The sequence below is a fragment of the Pan paniscus genome, chromosome X, assembly GCF_029289425.2.
Source record: "Pan paniscus chromosome X, NHGRI_mPanPan1-v2.0_pri, whole genome shotgun sequence".
NCBI classification, from domain to species: Eukaryota; Metazoa; Chordata; class Mammalia; order Primates; family Hominidae; genus Pan; species Pan paniscus.
The window spans coordinates 46,646,160-46,665,024 of record NC_073272.2 but is presented as its reverse complement, the minus strand read 5'-3'; the positions used below and the strand labels follow the sequence as shown (position 1 = coordinate 46,665,024).

The window sequence follows — 18,865 nt, the reverse complement described above, 5'->3', positions numbered from 1 at the left end:
TCTTCGCTCAAAAAAGAGGCTTCTTTTTTGAAGTTTACCAGCCGGTCTTTTCTAAAAATTTCTTTAACAAAAAAAAGGGGTGGGGGACAAAACGCATTGTATACTGAAGATGTTCAAAATCTTAGTTCTAGCTCTTCTTTTTGGCTCCAGATTTATATCTGTGTGCATGAATATCTGATATCCCTCAGGTACCTCCAAATCAATTTACTCCCAAATGACTTATCGCCATTCAGAGCCTTTTCACCTCCTAAACCCAAAACCGGCTGCTACTTTCTTTATCCCCTACTTTATTTAACATAGTAAAGTGGTCTGAGCCCGTAAATGGGGAATCTCTTCCCGCATCAAGTCAGTTAATAAATCTCTTTAAGATCTCTAGGATACATTCATTACCTTGCCCCCATCCATCCTATGAGCAACCATTTATCTTACAGCTCTTGCTCATCTTTCTTCCTGTAGCTGTATCCTACCTAGTCTTCCAACTCTTCATTTCTATCATACTTTACAAAAGTATAGGTATGCAACTGACTAGAAATTTTTAAAAACTGGTCCTAGTTTGCATCTAACCTATGTACACAAAATGATCAGAATATGAGCCAACTTAATTTCCAAGGTATTTCTATCTAGTGAGCAATCTGTATTCATATTTGAGACTGATATGTACACAAATAACTAATACAAGGTGAACATGATGTTTTATAAAGGGGGATGCTGCAAAAATTTGCACTGTAGAATATCCTTTTAAAACATAACTTTTTTTTTTTTTTTTTTTTTGAGACAATCTCACTCTGTCACCCAGGCTGGAGTGCAGTGGTGCAATCTCGGCTCACTGCAACCTCCACCTCCCCAGTTCAAGCGATTCTTGGGCCTCCGCCTCTGGAGTAGCTGGGATTACTGGCACACACCAGCACCCTCGACTAAATTTTGTATGTATGTATGTATGTATGTATATATGTATGTATGTATGTATTTATTAGATGGGGTTTTGCTCTTGTTGCCCAGGCTGAGGGCAATGGCTTGATCTCTGCTCACTTCAACCTCCGCCTCCCAGGTCAAGCGATTCTCCTGCCTCAGCCTCCCGAGTAGCTGGGATTACAGACACCTGCCACCATGCGGGCTTATTTTTTGTATTTTTAGTAGGGATGGGGTTTCATCATGTTGGCCAAGCAAGTCTCAAACTCCTGACCTCAGGCAATCCACCCGCCTCAGCCTCCCAAAGTGCTGGGATTACAGGTGTGAGCCACTGCGCCCAGCCAAACAACCTTTTTCTAAATGTGACAATACAGTGACTGCTTTATAAAGCTGCCTTTGAAGATCAAATATCTATAACGCCCTTAAGTTGTTGTAAGTTAGCACCAGAAATCACTTTAGAAATGACTTCTGTAGTTAAAATATACTAGAAGAGAGAAACTGTAACACAGGGAACCTAGAATCACCCTAACTCCTCAGTTTCAAAGAGAAAGAATGGTGTTACTGCACATATATGAGCAGCCATGTACTTTTCAAACATGCATTTTGCAGGTATTGAAGTATTTCGGCCACTTTTACTAATTCATACTTGAAGGCACGTTATAGAACTCAGGGCAGAAATAATATCAAACAGAAAACCAAAGTTGGGCAGGCAGAGTGAAATAGAGAAAGCATTATTAAGTGGCCAGATAAATTAATTAGGAGGTTGCCTCGTATCAGAAACTATTATCTAGGAAATTGGTAAAGTACAAGCTGACGAGTAGTACAAAGAGAAAAGAACAGGGAAAGGATGATTATTTTCTACAAGTGAGAAAAAGTAGAAAACAAAATAAACAGCAATGACCATCCTCTGCCAAAAGGAACAGTGATGTTACACTCAGGTGAAACTGAGTTCTACTGTCAATGACTGAAAGGAAAAGGAAGATTTAAATCAAAGAAAATAAAGTGGGTTGCAGTTTCCTCAATCATAATCCAATCTACTGCTAACCATAAAAAGCCAAGCAAAATCTGACTATATGAATTTTATGTATAAAGAACCAACAGTTATACCAAAGGAAGAAATACACAGCGTAACTAATACTAAAAAAGAATGTTCTTCTTTTCTTAAGATGACCAGAATAGTGTGCTAATATTTTTTGGTATCTGCCTGGTGGTTTATCCAAAAATAGTATGTATTAAGAACTGCCTCAGTGAAGCATTTTAAATGTTAAACATGGTAGCAATGAAAAATGAGGTTAATTTGTGGGTCTGGCCCCAAACTTAGTTTGCTGTTGCTGTGTGGTGTTGCTGTTACTCCAGGAGGAAATCCATTAAATAAAAAGTACAGGCCGGGCGTGGTGGCTCACGCCTGTAATCCCAGCACTTTGAGGGACCAACCAGCACTTTGGGAGGCCAAGGCAGGCGGATCGCCTAAGATCAGGAGTTTGAGAGCAGCCTGACCATACGATGAAACCCCATCTCTACTAAAAATACAAAAATTAGCCAGGCGTGGTGGCATGCATCTGTAATCCCAGCTACTCGGGAGGCTGAGACAGGAGAATCACCTGAACCTGGGAGGCAGAGGTTGCAGTGAGCCGAGATCGCGCCATTGCACTCTAGCCTGGGCAACAAGAGTGAAACTCCGTCTCAAAAAAAAAAAAAAAGTACCAAAAAACAACGATTAGGCCTCACCATTTTTACATCCCAACCAATTCCTATGAAGATTCTACAAATGCAGCTTCCATGATATGCCAATACTCTGTAGATCCTTTCTTGAAGAATTTCTTTCCCTTCCCGGTCCCATGTTCTAAGCCAAATCTCAGGATAAACACCAAATCTTATAGTTTTATAACTACCACCAATTATTCCAAGCTGTTGGGGGTGGCAAGGGGATAGGACTTTTCTAATCCCCTAAGAAAACTGAGTCATATGAGTGAGATGCCTTCCTCCATTCTTTCTCTCAAATCAAACCACTCAAGATTAAAATTTTCAAAATGCCAGTTGAAAGAGGTGAGAGCTATTGAGCATCATAAAGGAAATAGGGCAGAGCAAGTATGGAGAAATAATAACTTTTTCTTTAAGAGACGGGCGGGTGTGTGTGTGTGTGTGTTTCACACTATGTTGTGTGTGTGTGTATATGTGTGTCTCACTATGTTGCCCAGGTTGCTCTCGAACTTCTAACTTCAGGTGATCCACCTGCCTCAGCTTCCCAAAGTGCTGGGATTACAGGCATAAGCTACTAAGCCCAGCCCTAAACTTTCATTATCTTCAGACTACTGAACTAACAAACGTGTGTGTGTGTGTGTGTGTGTCTCTCTCACTATGTTGCCCAAGATGCTCTCAAACTTCTGACCTCAGGTGATCTACCCGCCTCAGCCTCCGAAAGTGCTGGGTGCTGGGTTTACAGGCATGAGCCATGGTGCCCAGCCCTAAACTTTCATTATCTTCAGACTACTGAACTAACAAAAATATACTATTAAAATGTCAATAAAGAAACATTACAAATATTCTAGAAACATAAGGCATGGATAAAATTAATTTAATAGCTAGCATTCAAACTCAGCAAGTTATTTCTAAAATACAGAAAGTTCACAGTATCTTTTTTTTTTTTTTTTTGAGACGGAGTTTCGCTATTGTTGCCCAGGCTGGAGTGCAATGGTGCGATCTCAGCTCACTGCAATCTCCACCTCCCAGGTTCAAGCAGTTCTCCTGTCTCAGCCTCCGGAGTAGCTGGGACTACAGGCGCGCCACCATGCCCAGCTAAATTTTTTTTTTTTTTTAAGTAGAGACGGGATTTCTCCATATTGGCCAGGCTGTTCACGAACTCCTGACCTCAGGGGACCCACCCGCTTGGCCTCCCAAAGTGCTGGGATTACAGGCGTGAGCCACTGCGCCCGGCCCACAATATTTTAATTATATGAAACAAATGATCTGTGCATTCTACATGAATAAAATAATAAAAGACAGGAGGCATTTCAGATTTCAAAAGTGGTTTCTAAAAGGAGGTACACATACATGATCATGTCTTCATGTATTCCTTCTGCCTAAATATCTTGGCATCAAAAATATTACAATAAAATTCCTGAGTTTATACAGGGTAGAAGATCAAATGAGACACCTCGTAATGAAGTAGTTCCTAAAGAAGAGTATGGTACAAAGACAGTGGAGCTGCTACTTCACTCAGAAGTTTCATGTCGAGTATAATAAGATGGCAAGCATACTGAATGAATTGGTGAACTGAGCCATCTGGAAAAAACAACTGCAGTGTCAGTTTGTATAGAAAAAAATTCTGTTAAGTGATGATGAATAAAACCAGCTTTTTTTCTTTTCTTCAAATTTTCCAGCCTGTTCTATAAGTAGGCATTTTCTCATTTTATAGCCTCTTCCATTTTATTTATCTACCCATTCAAGAAACACCAACACCCAGTAAAATAGCAAGCTAACACACAAGTCGCATTTGAGTTCAATCCATTTCCTTTGAAACATTTACTGTCTCCATAATTCTCATCTTCCTATCCCTTTCACATTAACCCCTTCAATCAGCACTTATCATATTCAAATACCAAATTATAAAAGGGGACTTAAATTGGCATCTCAGCCAATGATCTACAGGTTTCCATAAAAAAAGGCACCCTTTTTGGTTACCTACCTTTAAAATCCCAAAAGAGTTCTAAGTTGACATATTTTAGGAATATTTAAATATGTAAACATTAGGGAAAATTCCTATATAAGCTTCACTAAATAGATGCACAGGCATTAACTGACTGAAGAATAAGGGTGTCATTGTATCTTATTCTTCACATGAAGGAAATAATTTTAATAGTCTGCCAGGATGTGAAAATTAGGGGCATTATATAAAACTATCTGTCAACAGTAATATCCTTTTGTTAAAGTAATGGTAGCACACTGCTTCAAATATATACTGAAAATAAGTAACTGTCATTAATATCATTGAAGGATAATGAAATAAAAGTCCTGAATTAGGCTGGGCATGGTGGCTTGCACCTGTAATTCCAGCACTTTGGGAGGCTGAGGCAGGTGGATCACCTGAGGTCAGAAGTTCGAGACCAGCCTGACCAATATGGTGAAACCCCGTCTCTACTAAAAATACAAAAATTAGCCAGGTGTGGTGGCACATGCCGGTAGTCCCAGCTACTCGGGAGGCTGAGACAGGAGAATTGTTTGAAACTGGGAGGCGGAGGTTGCAGTGAGCCGAGATCACACCACAGTATTCCAGCCTGGGCAACAGAGTGAGACTCCGTCTCAAAAAAAAAAATCCTGAATTAACTGTATGGCATTAACTAGGCAACCAAACCCACCTTAGGGGATATTAGCTGAAACAGAGAAGAAAAACAACAAAATACCTGTCACCCTGAAATGGACTCTGGTTCAGATAACATTAAACTAGTTCACGAATTAAGAATTGGTATCTCCACTGCTCACTAAACACATACAATCTTTATTGGTCAATTTAATGTAAAAATAACACCATATGATTATAAAGTTTGCTGAGCATTAGCTTCACATTTCTGAGGATGGGCAGAGGGACAAAAATACAAGGATTAAGTTCTAAGACAGGAATATTTATTTCTCCAACAGTATCTATGCTGGCCCCCAATTATGGTTGTTTTACATGATAGATAACTGAGACTAAAGAAGGGTTGAAACTATTTATTTGGAAGATATAAATTCTAGAAGATAACATCAGAAAACTCTTCTAGACATTAGGCAAAGAGTTCATGACCAAGAATCCAAAAGCAAATGCAACAAAAACAAAGGTAAGTAGATGAGACCTAATTAAACTAAAGAGCTTCTGCACAGCAAAAGAAATAATCAGCAGAGTAATCAGATAACCAATAGAGTGGGAGAAAATGTTCGCAAACTAGGCATCCAACAAAGGACTAATATCCAGAATCTACAAGGAACTCAAACAAATCAGCAAGGAAAAAAAAAACAAATAATCCCATCAAAAAGTGGGCAAAGGACATGAATTGAAAATTCTCAAAAGAAGATATACAAATGGCCAACGAACATAGGGAAAAAATGCTCAACAGCTCTAATGATCAGGCAAATGCAAATCAAAACCACAATGCGATACCACCTAACTCCTGCAAGAATGGCCATGATTTAAAAATCAAAAAATAACAGATGTTGGCATGGATGTGGTGAAAAGGGAACACTTTTACACTGCCGGTGGGAATGTAAACTAGTACAGCCACTATGGAAAACAGTGTGGCGGTTCCTTAAAGAACTAAAAGCAGAACTACCATTTGACCCAGCAATCCCACTACTGGATATCTATCCAGAGGAAAAGAAGTCATTATATAAAGAAGACACTTGCACACACATGTTTATAGCAGCACAATTTGCAATTGCAAAAATATGGAACCAGCCTAAATACCCATCAACCAATGAGTGGATAAAGAAAATGTGGTATATACATCATGGAATACTACTTAGCCAAAAAGGAAGGAAAGAATGGCATTTGCAGCAACCTGAATGGAGTTGGAGACCATTATTCTAAGTGAAGTAACTCAGGAATGGAAAACCAAACATCACATGTTCTCACTTAGAAGTGGGAGCTAAACTATGAGGATGCAAAGGTGTAAGAATGAGATAATGGACTTTGGGGACTCGGGGAAGAGAGGCAAGGGGGTGCGGGATAAAAGACTACACATTGGGTACGGTATACACTGCTCAGGTGATGGGTGCACCAAAATCACAGAAATCACCACTAAAGAACTTTTCCATGCAACCAAACACCACCTGTTCCCCCAAAACTAGTGATATAAAACTACACACACATAAAAACAAACACACACATATATTCACCTTTATATCAATCATGTGGGTGGCTATAATTATTCTAGTTCTTCAGACACAGAGAAAATCAAGAGTCAGAAATCTTACTCAAGGTCACGAAGATATGCGGCAGGGTCAAACTTTTGAAAACCAAGTTGGTTTGCTCTGAGAGCTGTTTACACAGCACCAACACAGAATTTCAGAGACACATTTTGTGAGAAAGTTATCACCAGTGACAGAAACACAACAGGAGGCCCTACAATTCATTTCATGTGTGGGTGGAAAAAAAAGGAATCTATTATGAAAATACGCTGTATTTTATTTAAATAGTTTACCATCCAAAAAGTATTATACACACTTGGGCAGAGGGAAAGGAAATGGGATAGAGAAGATCTGATCTGTAACGGACAGATTGTTCACACCACTCCCCATACCAAAATATCCTTTTTACCCACCCTATCCCTCCACTGGATAACAACTACTTACAGATTTGAACAATTCTCAAAGACTGGGCATAACTAGTCTAAGAGCAACCACATTTCCTTTGATAAGAAATCAATTAGGAATGGCCATGTGGCCTATTTCTGGCCAATAAGATGCAAGGTGAAGTATTTTTGAAGAGATCAACAGGCAACCAGGATCTTTCTCCTACATGAAATGATCATCATCATTTACTATGCACTTATATGCCAGCATTACACTAAGCAGAGCAACCAGCCTTTAGAAAAAGCCAACACAGAACTGAGAAGAAAATGAATCCTTGATGAAACCTTAGATCAGCTGAATCAACCAATCCTGAAGGCTAGACTTCACATAGGAGCATATTTTTTATTATTTTAACCAATTTGAGTTGGAGTCCCTGAGGTTACAGCCTAAAAAGCATCTATACCAACACACTGTGCTAGAAAACAGCTTAATGTTGTGGAAAAGCCATCAGAGGTTCCACATTTATCCAGATGAAGGTGAAGTATTAGAAAAATGGAAAACCACCTAAAGGGGGATATCATTCCTTCTATTCCTACCTTCACTCATTCTGAATGCTAAGCACTTTAGTAATAAACTAAAATACCTCCTCCTCTTTGACTAAAAATGTTCATGCCCAAATTCTTCTTAAAATAGATAAGGAATACTAGAGAGAGGGCTGAAAAAGCCAAAGTCAGGATGAGATAAAAATCAAATGAAACCTTCACACTCTAGAGACGAGAAATACCATGGACTCGTTAAAGGTAAAAGTCCCCCCAAAAGAAGGCTGCCCTCACTTAAGGCAATTTTGCTAAGATCACCATGACTTGACTTTTTAGACTTTCTACCTGAACAAATAAAAGTGGTATGCAGGAATGTTCCCACCAAGGTTAAGTTAAGTAGAACACTTTCAATCGGCCATGAAACACTGTTTCCCTTGATTAAAGGAGATTTTAAATATCGCCACTTTCATTTAAATGGAATTTTGCATCTTTAGAATTACTTAAGGTATCACTGTACTGATACACGCATAGTCACATTCCATAATTTGGAACACATCTGATTGCTTTTCCCTTCAAATGTATTTCCTAAGCAACATTTACCAAAAACACTTCTGCAACATAATAAGCATGTGAAATGCTTAAATGTTTATTCTGTATTATAAGACATTTTAAGAGTCTTTGATAGCTAATAGAAACTGCAAAAAAAAATGTGAGGCAGCTTTATAAACTTATTTTCCAGTTCATATCCGCTGACATCCCACAGTATGGTGTCAGAAATGCTACTACTCTAAGCTTGAGGAAAAGTGGTAACTTCCAGGCATCCCTCATTCTCCACACTACCTGCACCCTGCACTTACCCTGGAACTTATTCCTCGACTGCACTTACCTTCAACCACTGTGTGATCTAAATTCTTCGCAATCTACTGTTTTTAGTGTTTTTGGTTGTATCTCCCTTTCTCTTTAACATCATCAGTATTGTTCTTTTAACTCATGTAAGGTAGAAACAGTACTTGCATAGTTTTCTACTTTAAAAATCTAGAACAATTAGACACTCTTGAGTACAGTTTTTTTTATTTTTAACCTTCAGTAGTTCCTTATTAGTGAGCTCAAATTACAATCTACTTGAATGTCATTCTTTATCTCCCCAACCACCCTTCCTTTAGAATCAAGATAGTCTGCAATGGAGATTCAGAATACAACAACCATTATAAACAATAAACATAAATTCACAAAAACTTAAACTTTTTCCTAAAACTGCTACTCCTTTCAAAACATAATTCCTCTGTTGGGCAGGAAAGCACTATTTTCAGAAAAAGCCCAGCAAGACCTAAATTGATGGTTCAGACAGCATAAAAAACTCAATGAAAAATTAAAAACTGGAGAAATATCACATTTCCATGGATACGAAGTTAATCAACAACATATCATCTTTTCCCACAATGTTTATGCTCACAAACCAACAGTCCAAATGCCTTGCAGAGAACACTCTTTTTTCTAATTTAAATATAAGATGTGCTTCTGCTGGTAGAAGTACTGAGACCCATGGAAACAGGGTCAATGATTGGGTCACAGAAAAACATCCATTCAGAACCATTCAGCTGGTTCTGAACTCTACAGTGGCAAATCATTTCTAGAGGAGTTATTTACATATCCAAACAGACTGAAACCTTCACCCTTTCCTGATGACAGATCTTAGTTAAAACTATTTTTTTTAAAGTGTAATTGTATAATGTTACCATGGAAGTCTTAGCATAACTACTTTGTACCTTGAAACTCTACTTCACAGTTGATAAACAGTTCTGTCACCTGAATTTTCAAATTTTCTTTTAAAGTGCCAATATAAATTCCAACATTTCTCAATGCTCTAATATTTAAGAAAAACAAAAACAAAAAAACCACAAAATTAAACATTGTATCTTGAAAAAACCCAACAACCTACCTTTAAACTAGACTCATAGTCTGTGTTCACTTTGAACATAAGCCCAAGTCGTAAATGAATTTCCTTGGCTCGACAAAAGCTGGGATCAACATAAAGCACCTCCTGAAATGCTTTAATTGCCCTGAAAGAATATAGACATAAGATATCTTAACTTTTTAACACGTGCATGAATTCTTGCTTGGTAGTACATTGAAACTTCTGTTTGATGCAATATTGTTTTAAAGGAAATGTTGGTTTTATAAAAATGATGTTAATAAATACTAAAAAAGTAAAATTGAAAAGGGGCATATGGACCTTTTATATAATTAAACGTATATAATCTAATTTGATATAAAGGGGAAGGAAGATAGGTTGAATTTATTCTAAATTATTCAAACAGACAGTATTCCATGGTTTAATCAAATTATCAGTAGAAATAACTGATTTCATTGTTTCTGAAATTTCCTAGGGGAAAACAGGGTGGGGCAGACAGGAAAGTTTTTAAGGATATGGGATTAATCTTGTTTCTGGTCTACTCTATAAAAATAAGTCTTCTTTCTAAAAGTTTACATTTTTGTCTTTCATATTTAGGCTTACAAACCATCTGTACCTTATCTTTTATACTATGTGCGGTTAAGAGACGGTCTTCATATTTTCCAAACTGATATCCAATAGTACCTGCACCATTTGTAGAAATGACCATCCTTACTCCAAAACTCTATGTTGCCACTGTGTCCTAAATCAAATACCCATATTTGTGTAGGTCTACTTCTCTATTCCATTCCGCTTTTCTTCGTCTATCAGTTCATCTTTGCCCCAAATTCACATTGTATCTTTTATAAAATGTTTTGATCACCAATAGAACAAGTTCAGGGGTTGGGGAAAGAAACACTTTTCATTGAATACATTATTATATTGTTTAATTTGATCATATGACTGTATTACCTACTCAAAAATAAATATTAAAATAATGACAAAGAAAAATGTCTACTTTGAATTTTGAAGGTTATATCAGATATAACAGTATATTCAGTATCATTTTAGGTTCCTCTACATGATTTAAAGCTTCTTCCAAGCACAAGCTAATATATTATTTGCAAAACTTTTAATCAATTATCTCTACCCCTACAGACCTTAAAGTGGCTATTTAGAATCTTAGATGCTTTCAAAACAAAAACAATCTTTTGTATAAAATAGTTCGAAACATCATAGCCACAAAATAGAGCAAAATAATACTTCATGTATTTAGTAACTTTACTTTCATCAATTCATACATTATTTACTTCCCAAAAAAGTGTGAATGGTTATGTACACTTTTGCTATAAAATTAAGAGTCCTAAAAGGTAGTGTTTATTGCAGATGGCAGTGAGGGGTGGAACACAGGTCTGGCATCAGACACCTTTACCCTGATTATGACAGTACTTTCTTCTGAAGGGGAGCTGGGTATCCATCTGTTAGGTGGATTTTTAAGTAGGTGGGGTATGTGTGTTATTATCTGATGTATATAGGCTTTGAGGCAGGAGAGGAGAGTTAAAGGACTGACAGGCAAAAACTGTGGTAAATTACCATTCTCATTTAAAGGCAGCTTCCTACTTAATCAACGTACACTTAGGGGTTGGGGCAAGTCACATGTTTGGAAAAGGCATCAAAAGGGTTAGGACGAGGACAACTGCAGCAATAAATGCTGCCAATTAAAACATATGGTGTGACTGGGAAAGGGTATACAAAGACTTTTAGAAGCTTCTGAGGTGATAGCAGTATTTTATTTCTTGATGGAGGTGGTGATTACATGAATGTTTATTTTATAACAACATGTTAAGATATACAATGACGATTTATGCATTTTTCTGTAGGTATGTTATATTTTATAATAATAAAATTATGGATAATGCTTCTTAACCTTACCTTATAGGACCAGAAAACTCTCTAATGGAATGGGTCAGAACTAAGCAATGTCCACACATGCCAATAAAAAACCCAGGCAGGCCTGAGTCAAAGATATGAAAGAAAAAGAATGAAAGTGGAAAAGAATAAAGAAATAACAAAGAATTCAGGAAAGGAAAAAGGTATAACAAAGGGTATGTCAGGAAGAGAAGGAGAAGGAACACAGTACAATAACAGCCCCTCAGGTGCAATATTTCCTACTCTCAGTTTCCATTTCTAGCCTTTTCCCTAAACACAGTATTTGTGGATATGTTTTACTCCATGGGTGCCTTTAGCACAGACATCTTTTCCACTTAGTTCACAATGTCACACGGGCGCAAAGAAACATGGGTTTAACATGTTCTCTATGTCTGTTAACAAACTGGGGTAAAAAAACACACTATTAATCTATAGGCAAAAAACACATGTTCCAAATAACAGCAGTCGTCTACGTTTACTCTTTAGGGACTATTAAGTGCCCAGGACAAGGTGCAACCTATATATATATAATCAAAGTTCTCCTCGTTGTTCTTTCTAAGTTTATCTCTAATCGAAAACCTTATAGACCCAATCTTCTGCTTCTGTATCTCATTACTAGATTACTGAAATAGTCTCCTTAAGGACTTTCCTTGCTCTGCTCTGGCTTGTACATATTCCCTCAAACGTGTGGCTCCTATGATTGCCTAACAATTATGATACTATAAATAAAATCTCCATGTTGCACTTAAGATGGGTGAGCAGTACTTATTCAACTCCCATTTCTTCTTCTACCGCTATTATTGCTCCTCCTCAGCTATAAACTGGCTTATCTCAGGAATTCTTAAATACTGGTTCTCCTGACTTCACTGCTTTTCCTTACTAATTCTCCTGATCTCTAATATTTTGATTCATCTGCTGCCCTCTAAATCCACTATTATCGTCAAGACACACCACCTAAACTGGTCAACGACAATTTTGCTTAGTGTAAACCAGCAGTTAGGTCTACTTTACAATCAAATCATTTCATTCACTACCTATCAGTGTGCTGTCTCCAGTTTTTCCAAGTGTATTCCTTGAGGCCTATATTTCTCTTCTATGTTTAATATCCTAAAATAATACAGCAAAGGGTTTAAATTTAATAGATGTTTACTGGTGCCATCACATTTACAGTTAATTGATGGGACTTCTTTAGTGATCAGTTCTTCTAACACAAAACACATTATTCGAACATGTAAGTTCATTTCCTTTTCTAAACTTTTCCATGTTCTTCTCCTGTGTGCGTCTTCAGGTTTCTCCATCCCAAGAAAAACAAATAAGTAAATAAATAAGAAATAAAAATACTGGGGGAGGGGGAGAAGGAAGTACAAGGGAAGGTGGATTTGGAGTTAAGAGTTTAGAGTTAAGAGTTGAGGGAGTGGGAGGGTAGAGAAAATAGGTAACACTCAGACTACATTCTAATTTTGGTCATCAGCTTACTGCATTCATATTTCACCAAAATGCAGGTGGCCACAACATGATCTCTATGGCACAAACTAGACTAAATCATTAACACATTCAATTTCTGTAACCTCAGAATTCTGACTGACGGAATTTTAGAACATGAGAAATAGCTACCAGAAACCATAAATACTTTTATGATACAATTCCCTGGAAAGGTTTACAGTTTTCAAATACTTAAAGCATATTCTCTAACGAAACAAAAGAAATGCACATTGCTCTGCATGGTATCATTGGCATTTTTCTTAAAATCTGAAAAATATAGTTTTTATATCATCAAAATAGTTTCTATAGATTTTCAGTTTAAAGGTTTTTTTCATTTAAAGTTTGCCACTGTTAACCATTTTAAAAAGAAAATGATATAAAGCTAAAACCTCAATAACACTACCTACAAAAAACATATACATGTGCTGAATATATTTCACAATGGTCATTTTTAATAAGACTTCTACAAAGTCATTTTTAAAGCCTCCTCTAAAACTATAGTAAAAATAATAGTATTAATATTCTTAGCACAGTTCCAGTACATTTGGAAAGACACATAATAAAACTTTAAGTTGGCTGGGCATGGTGGCTCATACCTGTAATCCCAGCACTTTGAGAGGCCAAGGTGGGTGGATCATGAGGTCAAGAAATAGAGACCATCCTGGCCAACATGGTAAAACCCCATCTCTACTAAAAATACAAAAATTAGCTGGGCGTGGTGGCACGCGCCTGTAGTCCCAGCTACTCAGGAGGCTGAGGCGGAAGAATAGCTTGAATCCAGGAGGCAGAGGTTGCAGTGAGCCTTGATTGTGCCACTGCACTCCAGCCTGGCGACAGAGTGAGACTCTGTCTCAAATAAATAAACAAACAAATAAATACATATATACATACATACATAAAATAAAATAAATAAAACTTTAAGTTCTCTGAGGCTAATAGGCTGAACAAGAGATTTCTCACAGAGATATATGAAGGGATAAATCAACTAATTCCACAAATTTTCATACTAATAAAAGAATATTTTAGCTCTAATTTAGTTATAACACATACATACACAACACAGATATACATATATATTAGGAAATTTAGAAGTTGTTTCTAAATAATTAGAAACATTTGATGAAGTAAGGGACAGGTAGGTAAGGTTTTAAAAGGTTGAGATGGAAGAAGGCAAAAGTCACATAGGTTAAAAAAAATGCTTAAGATGTTTTCAGGGAAATGTTAATACACTGTGACTGGCACAAAGAATATATTAATATTTAGGGGAGCAGTAGGCTAGAAGGATCATTTGAGGTTGAATCAGAAATGACCTTAAATGTGAGGCTAAATTAGAAATGTCATACCCTGGATTATTCACACTGACAGTTGCTAATATATCACCTGTCCTGGTTCTTTTCTCCTCTCTAGCCACTCTTCATTTCATCACTTCAGGAGTGGGATTATTTTCTTTCCCCTACCCTATTGCAAGATTTATGTTTTTATTCACAATTTCCCTGAAGCCTAATTAATCAAAGCCCTTCCAAAATTTATCTAGCAATCTATGTATCACTGTTTAAGTGTAACTTTATCAGAACTGCCTTAAATCTGCTAGTTATTTTCCAAAATAAAAGTATATATAATAAACTCAAAACATGTTAACATTAACTGCTTAATTTCAATGGAAATGTAAGAGTATGTTTGTATCATGATAGCTCAAAAATACAATGTTTGCCAGGCTCCATGCTAGACAAGCCTCAGAATCAATGGTACCACCATGCATTAGGTCTATGTTGCATTATTCTTTCGTTCCATCAAAAAGCTGTAAGAACATCATTAAAACCACTATTCGTTTTCTTTACTGAACCCAAAGCAGTGACTATACAGGAGAGTAGAAATTCCTACACCCCTAAGAACACTTGTGACTAGTACAGTGCTATGAAAATGAATCCTACAGAAACTTTACACCAGGCTCCGTGGCTCACATCTATAATCCCAGCACTTTGGAAGGCCAAGGCAGGAGGACTGCTTGAGCCCAGGGGTTCAAGACCAGCCTGGGCAACACAGTGAGACCTCATCTCTACAAAAAAAAATACAAAAAATTAGCCAGGCATAGTGGTTCAAGCCTTCAAGCCTGTAGTCCAAGCTACTCGGGAGGCTGAGGTAGAAGGATCACTAGAGCCCCGGGAGGTTGAGACTTCAGTGGGCCGTGATTGTGCCACTACACTCCAGCCTGGGTGACAGACTGAGATCCTGTCTCAGAAAAAAAAGAAAAGAAAAGAAAAGAAAGAAAAGAGAAAAGAAGAGAAAAGAAAAAAGAAAACTTTAGTAGTAATTTGTTAATATTTCTGTCTTTCTGAATTCATTTCTACCTCGTTCTCCTAATCCTTTTTTATGTCAAAGTAATAATTATCACATTTCCTTATTAGGCCTGTCAATTATATTTGGGGGCTTAATTTCCAAAATCCTATGCTTCTAGCACAGTATCTCTTACATTTGCTGCCATAAGACCATTCTGATATTGATCAATGGAATGGAAAGAAGGAAAAAGGTTACAGGACAGAGATAGTTAATAAGGATTCTTAGGAAGATATATTTAGAGAGATGGCTATAAGCTATACAAGGAAGAATGATTTCTATTGTACTGACTTTATCTTTTCCCCCAACTATCTTTTTTTAGTCTAACTTTTCCTTGCTTTGTATTTCACTTACTCTCACCCTAGGATATAGGTTTCCTTCCAAAGGCAAGGAGCTCAGTTCAAGGTATCCCCTAGCAAAGAGCCACCTTAATGAATAAGAACAAGTGAATGCAGGGGCTTGCATGCATGCACATGTAAAGCAATGGCTTTTTAGAGACTGGTTTCTAGCACTCCGCTGCATATATTTTACACTCTGCTTCTATGTCTTCCTTTATCCTTCTGGGTATCTTTTAAGTTTGGTCCCAGATTACTGAGTAAAATAACAGCATAGCTGTTACCGTAAGTCCAATGAGGATGGAACAGTTGACTGGGCTCCTCTGTCTAAGAAGAGGCTGCAACTGATACTGGAAAAACTGACCAAATAATTGAACTATCTAGAGGCTGACCAATAAAATCAACTCTGAAATAAAAAATAGGTAGCATAAGATGACAATAGGTTAAGAGTAACACTATAGCTAATAAAATTGCTCTCAATATTTTAAGTCACCAACTCAGACACACGTTGGTCACACACATTATCATAAAATGCTTAACCTCAACAAATGCCAACAGACACAATTAGCAAATACCAAATTTTACTTAAATTATAAATGTACCAGAGATACAACACTCTGAAACATCATAGGCAGATTCTTCATGCTGACAATACAAAACAAAAACCCATACTCATCCCTAGAAACATTTCTCAATAGATCCCAAAGAACCTGACATGTGACTAAAACATTCCTGATCCCAGTAATCAGCAAGTATCTACAAATAAAACACAAAAGTAGTTTTAACCTAAATAAGCTCCAATCAATTAAGGCTGTACTCTAAAACTATCACCAAGCACCTACCCCATACTTTCTAATTTTATAGCTGTTAAAGAAATAGCAAGTTAAAGCAAAAATGTGAGGCAAATTTGTGAAAGAACATTTGATTAGTAAGAGAAAAACACAGCCAGAGTGAATTCATAAGATAGGGTGTGAGATGTATCATTTTAGGAAGCAGCTGTAAGAATTGAAACTCAAGACATGAGAAAATGATGGTAACCAGAACAGGATCAACAGAGCAGGGGGCACTTATTAATGTAGACATTGCATTGTTCTTATATCATTCAGTTTCATTTCTTAGGTCAACTGAAAAATATAGAAATCATATGTAGATAAGGAATCACAGCTACAAGCCTGCTAACTTAACATGGCCACATGCTTATTAAAGCAATCAACATTTGAACTATTGACAGGTTCACCTCATTACTAACTTTATGTTCTTAACCCCAGTACACAGAGAGGCTTACAAATTGCCATAGGTATGCGAAAACTGGCTGATATGAGGTAGAACAGAAGAGTTCCTCCCCTCAGGTTTCACCTAAATTATTTCTAGTTGGCCATAAAGATTATATCAATGTGCTCAAGTGAACAATGACAAATACTGATTAAATAATAACCACCTCTCAATCTTAAAACCTGGGGACAGAGTACAATAAAATATTTGATTGGAGACTATGAGCATAAGCTTGCTTCTGCCACTCAACAGTTATGTAATACTGACTGACACACACACACACACACACCCTTGCTTTCTCCATCTACAAAATTAAGGGGGAAAAACTAAATTATCTCTAAGACTACTTCTAATTCTAGAAGTTTAGAATTTGAATTCTATAAGTAGGCTATTAAAGAAACTGAAAGATTTTAAAACAGTCCTAATCTATCTTTGGTTTTAAATACAATACACTGAACATGAAGTTAGGAGGCTTTATTTAGGATAATTTAATAGAGAATAAAATTACAAAGCTTCTTCATAAAAATCAATTATACCTTCCTAAGATTTACAAAGAAAACCAGTGATCTGAATCATTATAATACACTATATACACACAGGTATTCTCTAACAAAGCAGTGCTTCCACACATGATCAAAAGCCAACAAGACCAAAAGCTAAGAGGGAAGAAAAAGGATACTAGGAAAAACCATCCATGTATAAAGCCTCCTCTTTAGGGAAACCATATAAAATCATTGTCAATGCATATGTAAACGCTCTGTAATAAGTATGCAGGGTGCCCAATAGGTATATGACAGAGTTGTAACATTTTGCCACTCAATCACCTTCCTTTGGACTCCCACAGAATTCACCCGTGAGCTTAAAATTCTGGAGCACAGAAGGGACTCTGAAAAGGTCAGATACACTAAAAATAAAAAATGTCACCAGGTGTGGTGGCTCACACCTGTAATCCTAGCATTTTGGGAGGCTGAGGTGGGCGGATCACTTGAGGTCAGGAGTTCGACACCAGCCTGGCCAACGTGGTAAAACTCCGTCTCTACTAAAAATACAAAAACATTAGCCAGGCATGGTGGTGGGCGCCTGTAATCCCAGCTACTTGGGAGGCTGAGGCAGGAGAATCGCTTGAACCCGGGAGGCGGAGGTTGCAGTGAGCCAAGATCGTGCCACTGCACTCCAGCCTGGGCGACAGAGTGAGACTCTGACCAAAAAAAAAAAAAAAAAAAAAAAATCTACATTGGGTTTACATTTTATAAAATGTACTGTATCTCACTTGATCATCAAAACTCTATAGGAAAGGCAAGTGACTGCTATGTAGTTTTGTTTTTTAAACAAATGATGATGCCGGCGTGGGGGCTCATGCCTGTAAATCTCAGCACTTTGGGAGGCTGAGGTGGGAGCATGCCCTGAGGCCAGGAGTTCAAGACCAGACTGGGCAACATAGGGGGAGGCCCCATCTCTACAAATAAAAACAAACTCTCTGGGCATGGTGGCATGTGCCTGTGGTCCCAGCTACTTGGGAGGCTAAGGTGGAAGGATTGCTTGAACACAACAGATTGAGACTGCAGTGAGCTGCAATCTCGCCACTGCACTCCAGCCTGGGCAACAGAGTGAGACCCTGTCTCAAAAAATAAATAAATAAAATAAAATAAAATAAAAAATAAATAAATAAATAAACTAAAGAGGAAACAGACCTAGAGAAGTTATTTAATTCAAGATCAAACTAAGTGGCAATGCTGTGACAACAATACCAATCTTTCAACTAAAACTATATGCCTTTTTACCCCATTAGTGCATACTATTGTCTGGTAAACAGAAAAACAACAATGGAGCAAAGGCCATAATATTACAGGGTACTTCACTTTACAGTTTAGAAAATCTTATATATTATTATTATTATATTTAATCTCCAA

The 18,865-nt window shown here is 37.2% G+C and overlaps 1 protein-coding gene across 20 annotated transcripts in view; it reads right to left on the bottom strand.

Moving 5' to 3' along the window:
• Positions 1 to 18,865, bottom strand: part of KDM6A (lysine demethylase 6A) — a 235,090-nt gene that overhangs the window by 78,928 nt on the left and 137,297 nt on the right. For all 20 annotated transcript variants that reach the window (XM_003808365.5, XM_057301150.2, XM_057301151.2 and 17 more), the window contains one exon: positions 9,652 to 9,772. In XM_003808365.5, coding sequence (XP_003808413.1) covers positions 9,652 to 9,772 — 121 coding nt within the window. The remainder of the gene's footprint in view (positions 1 to 9,651; positions 9,773 to 18,865) is intronic.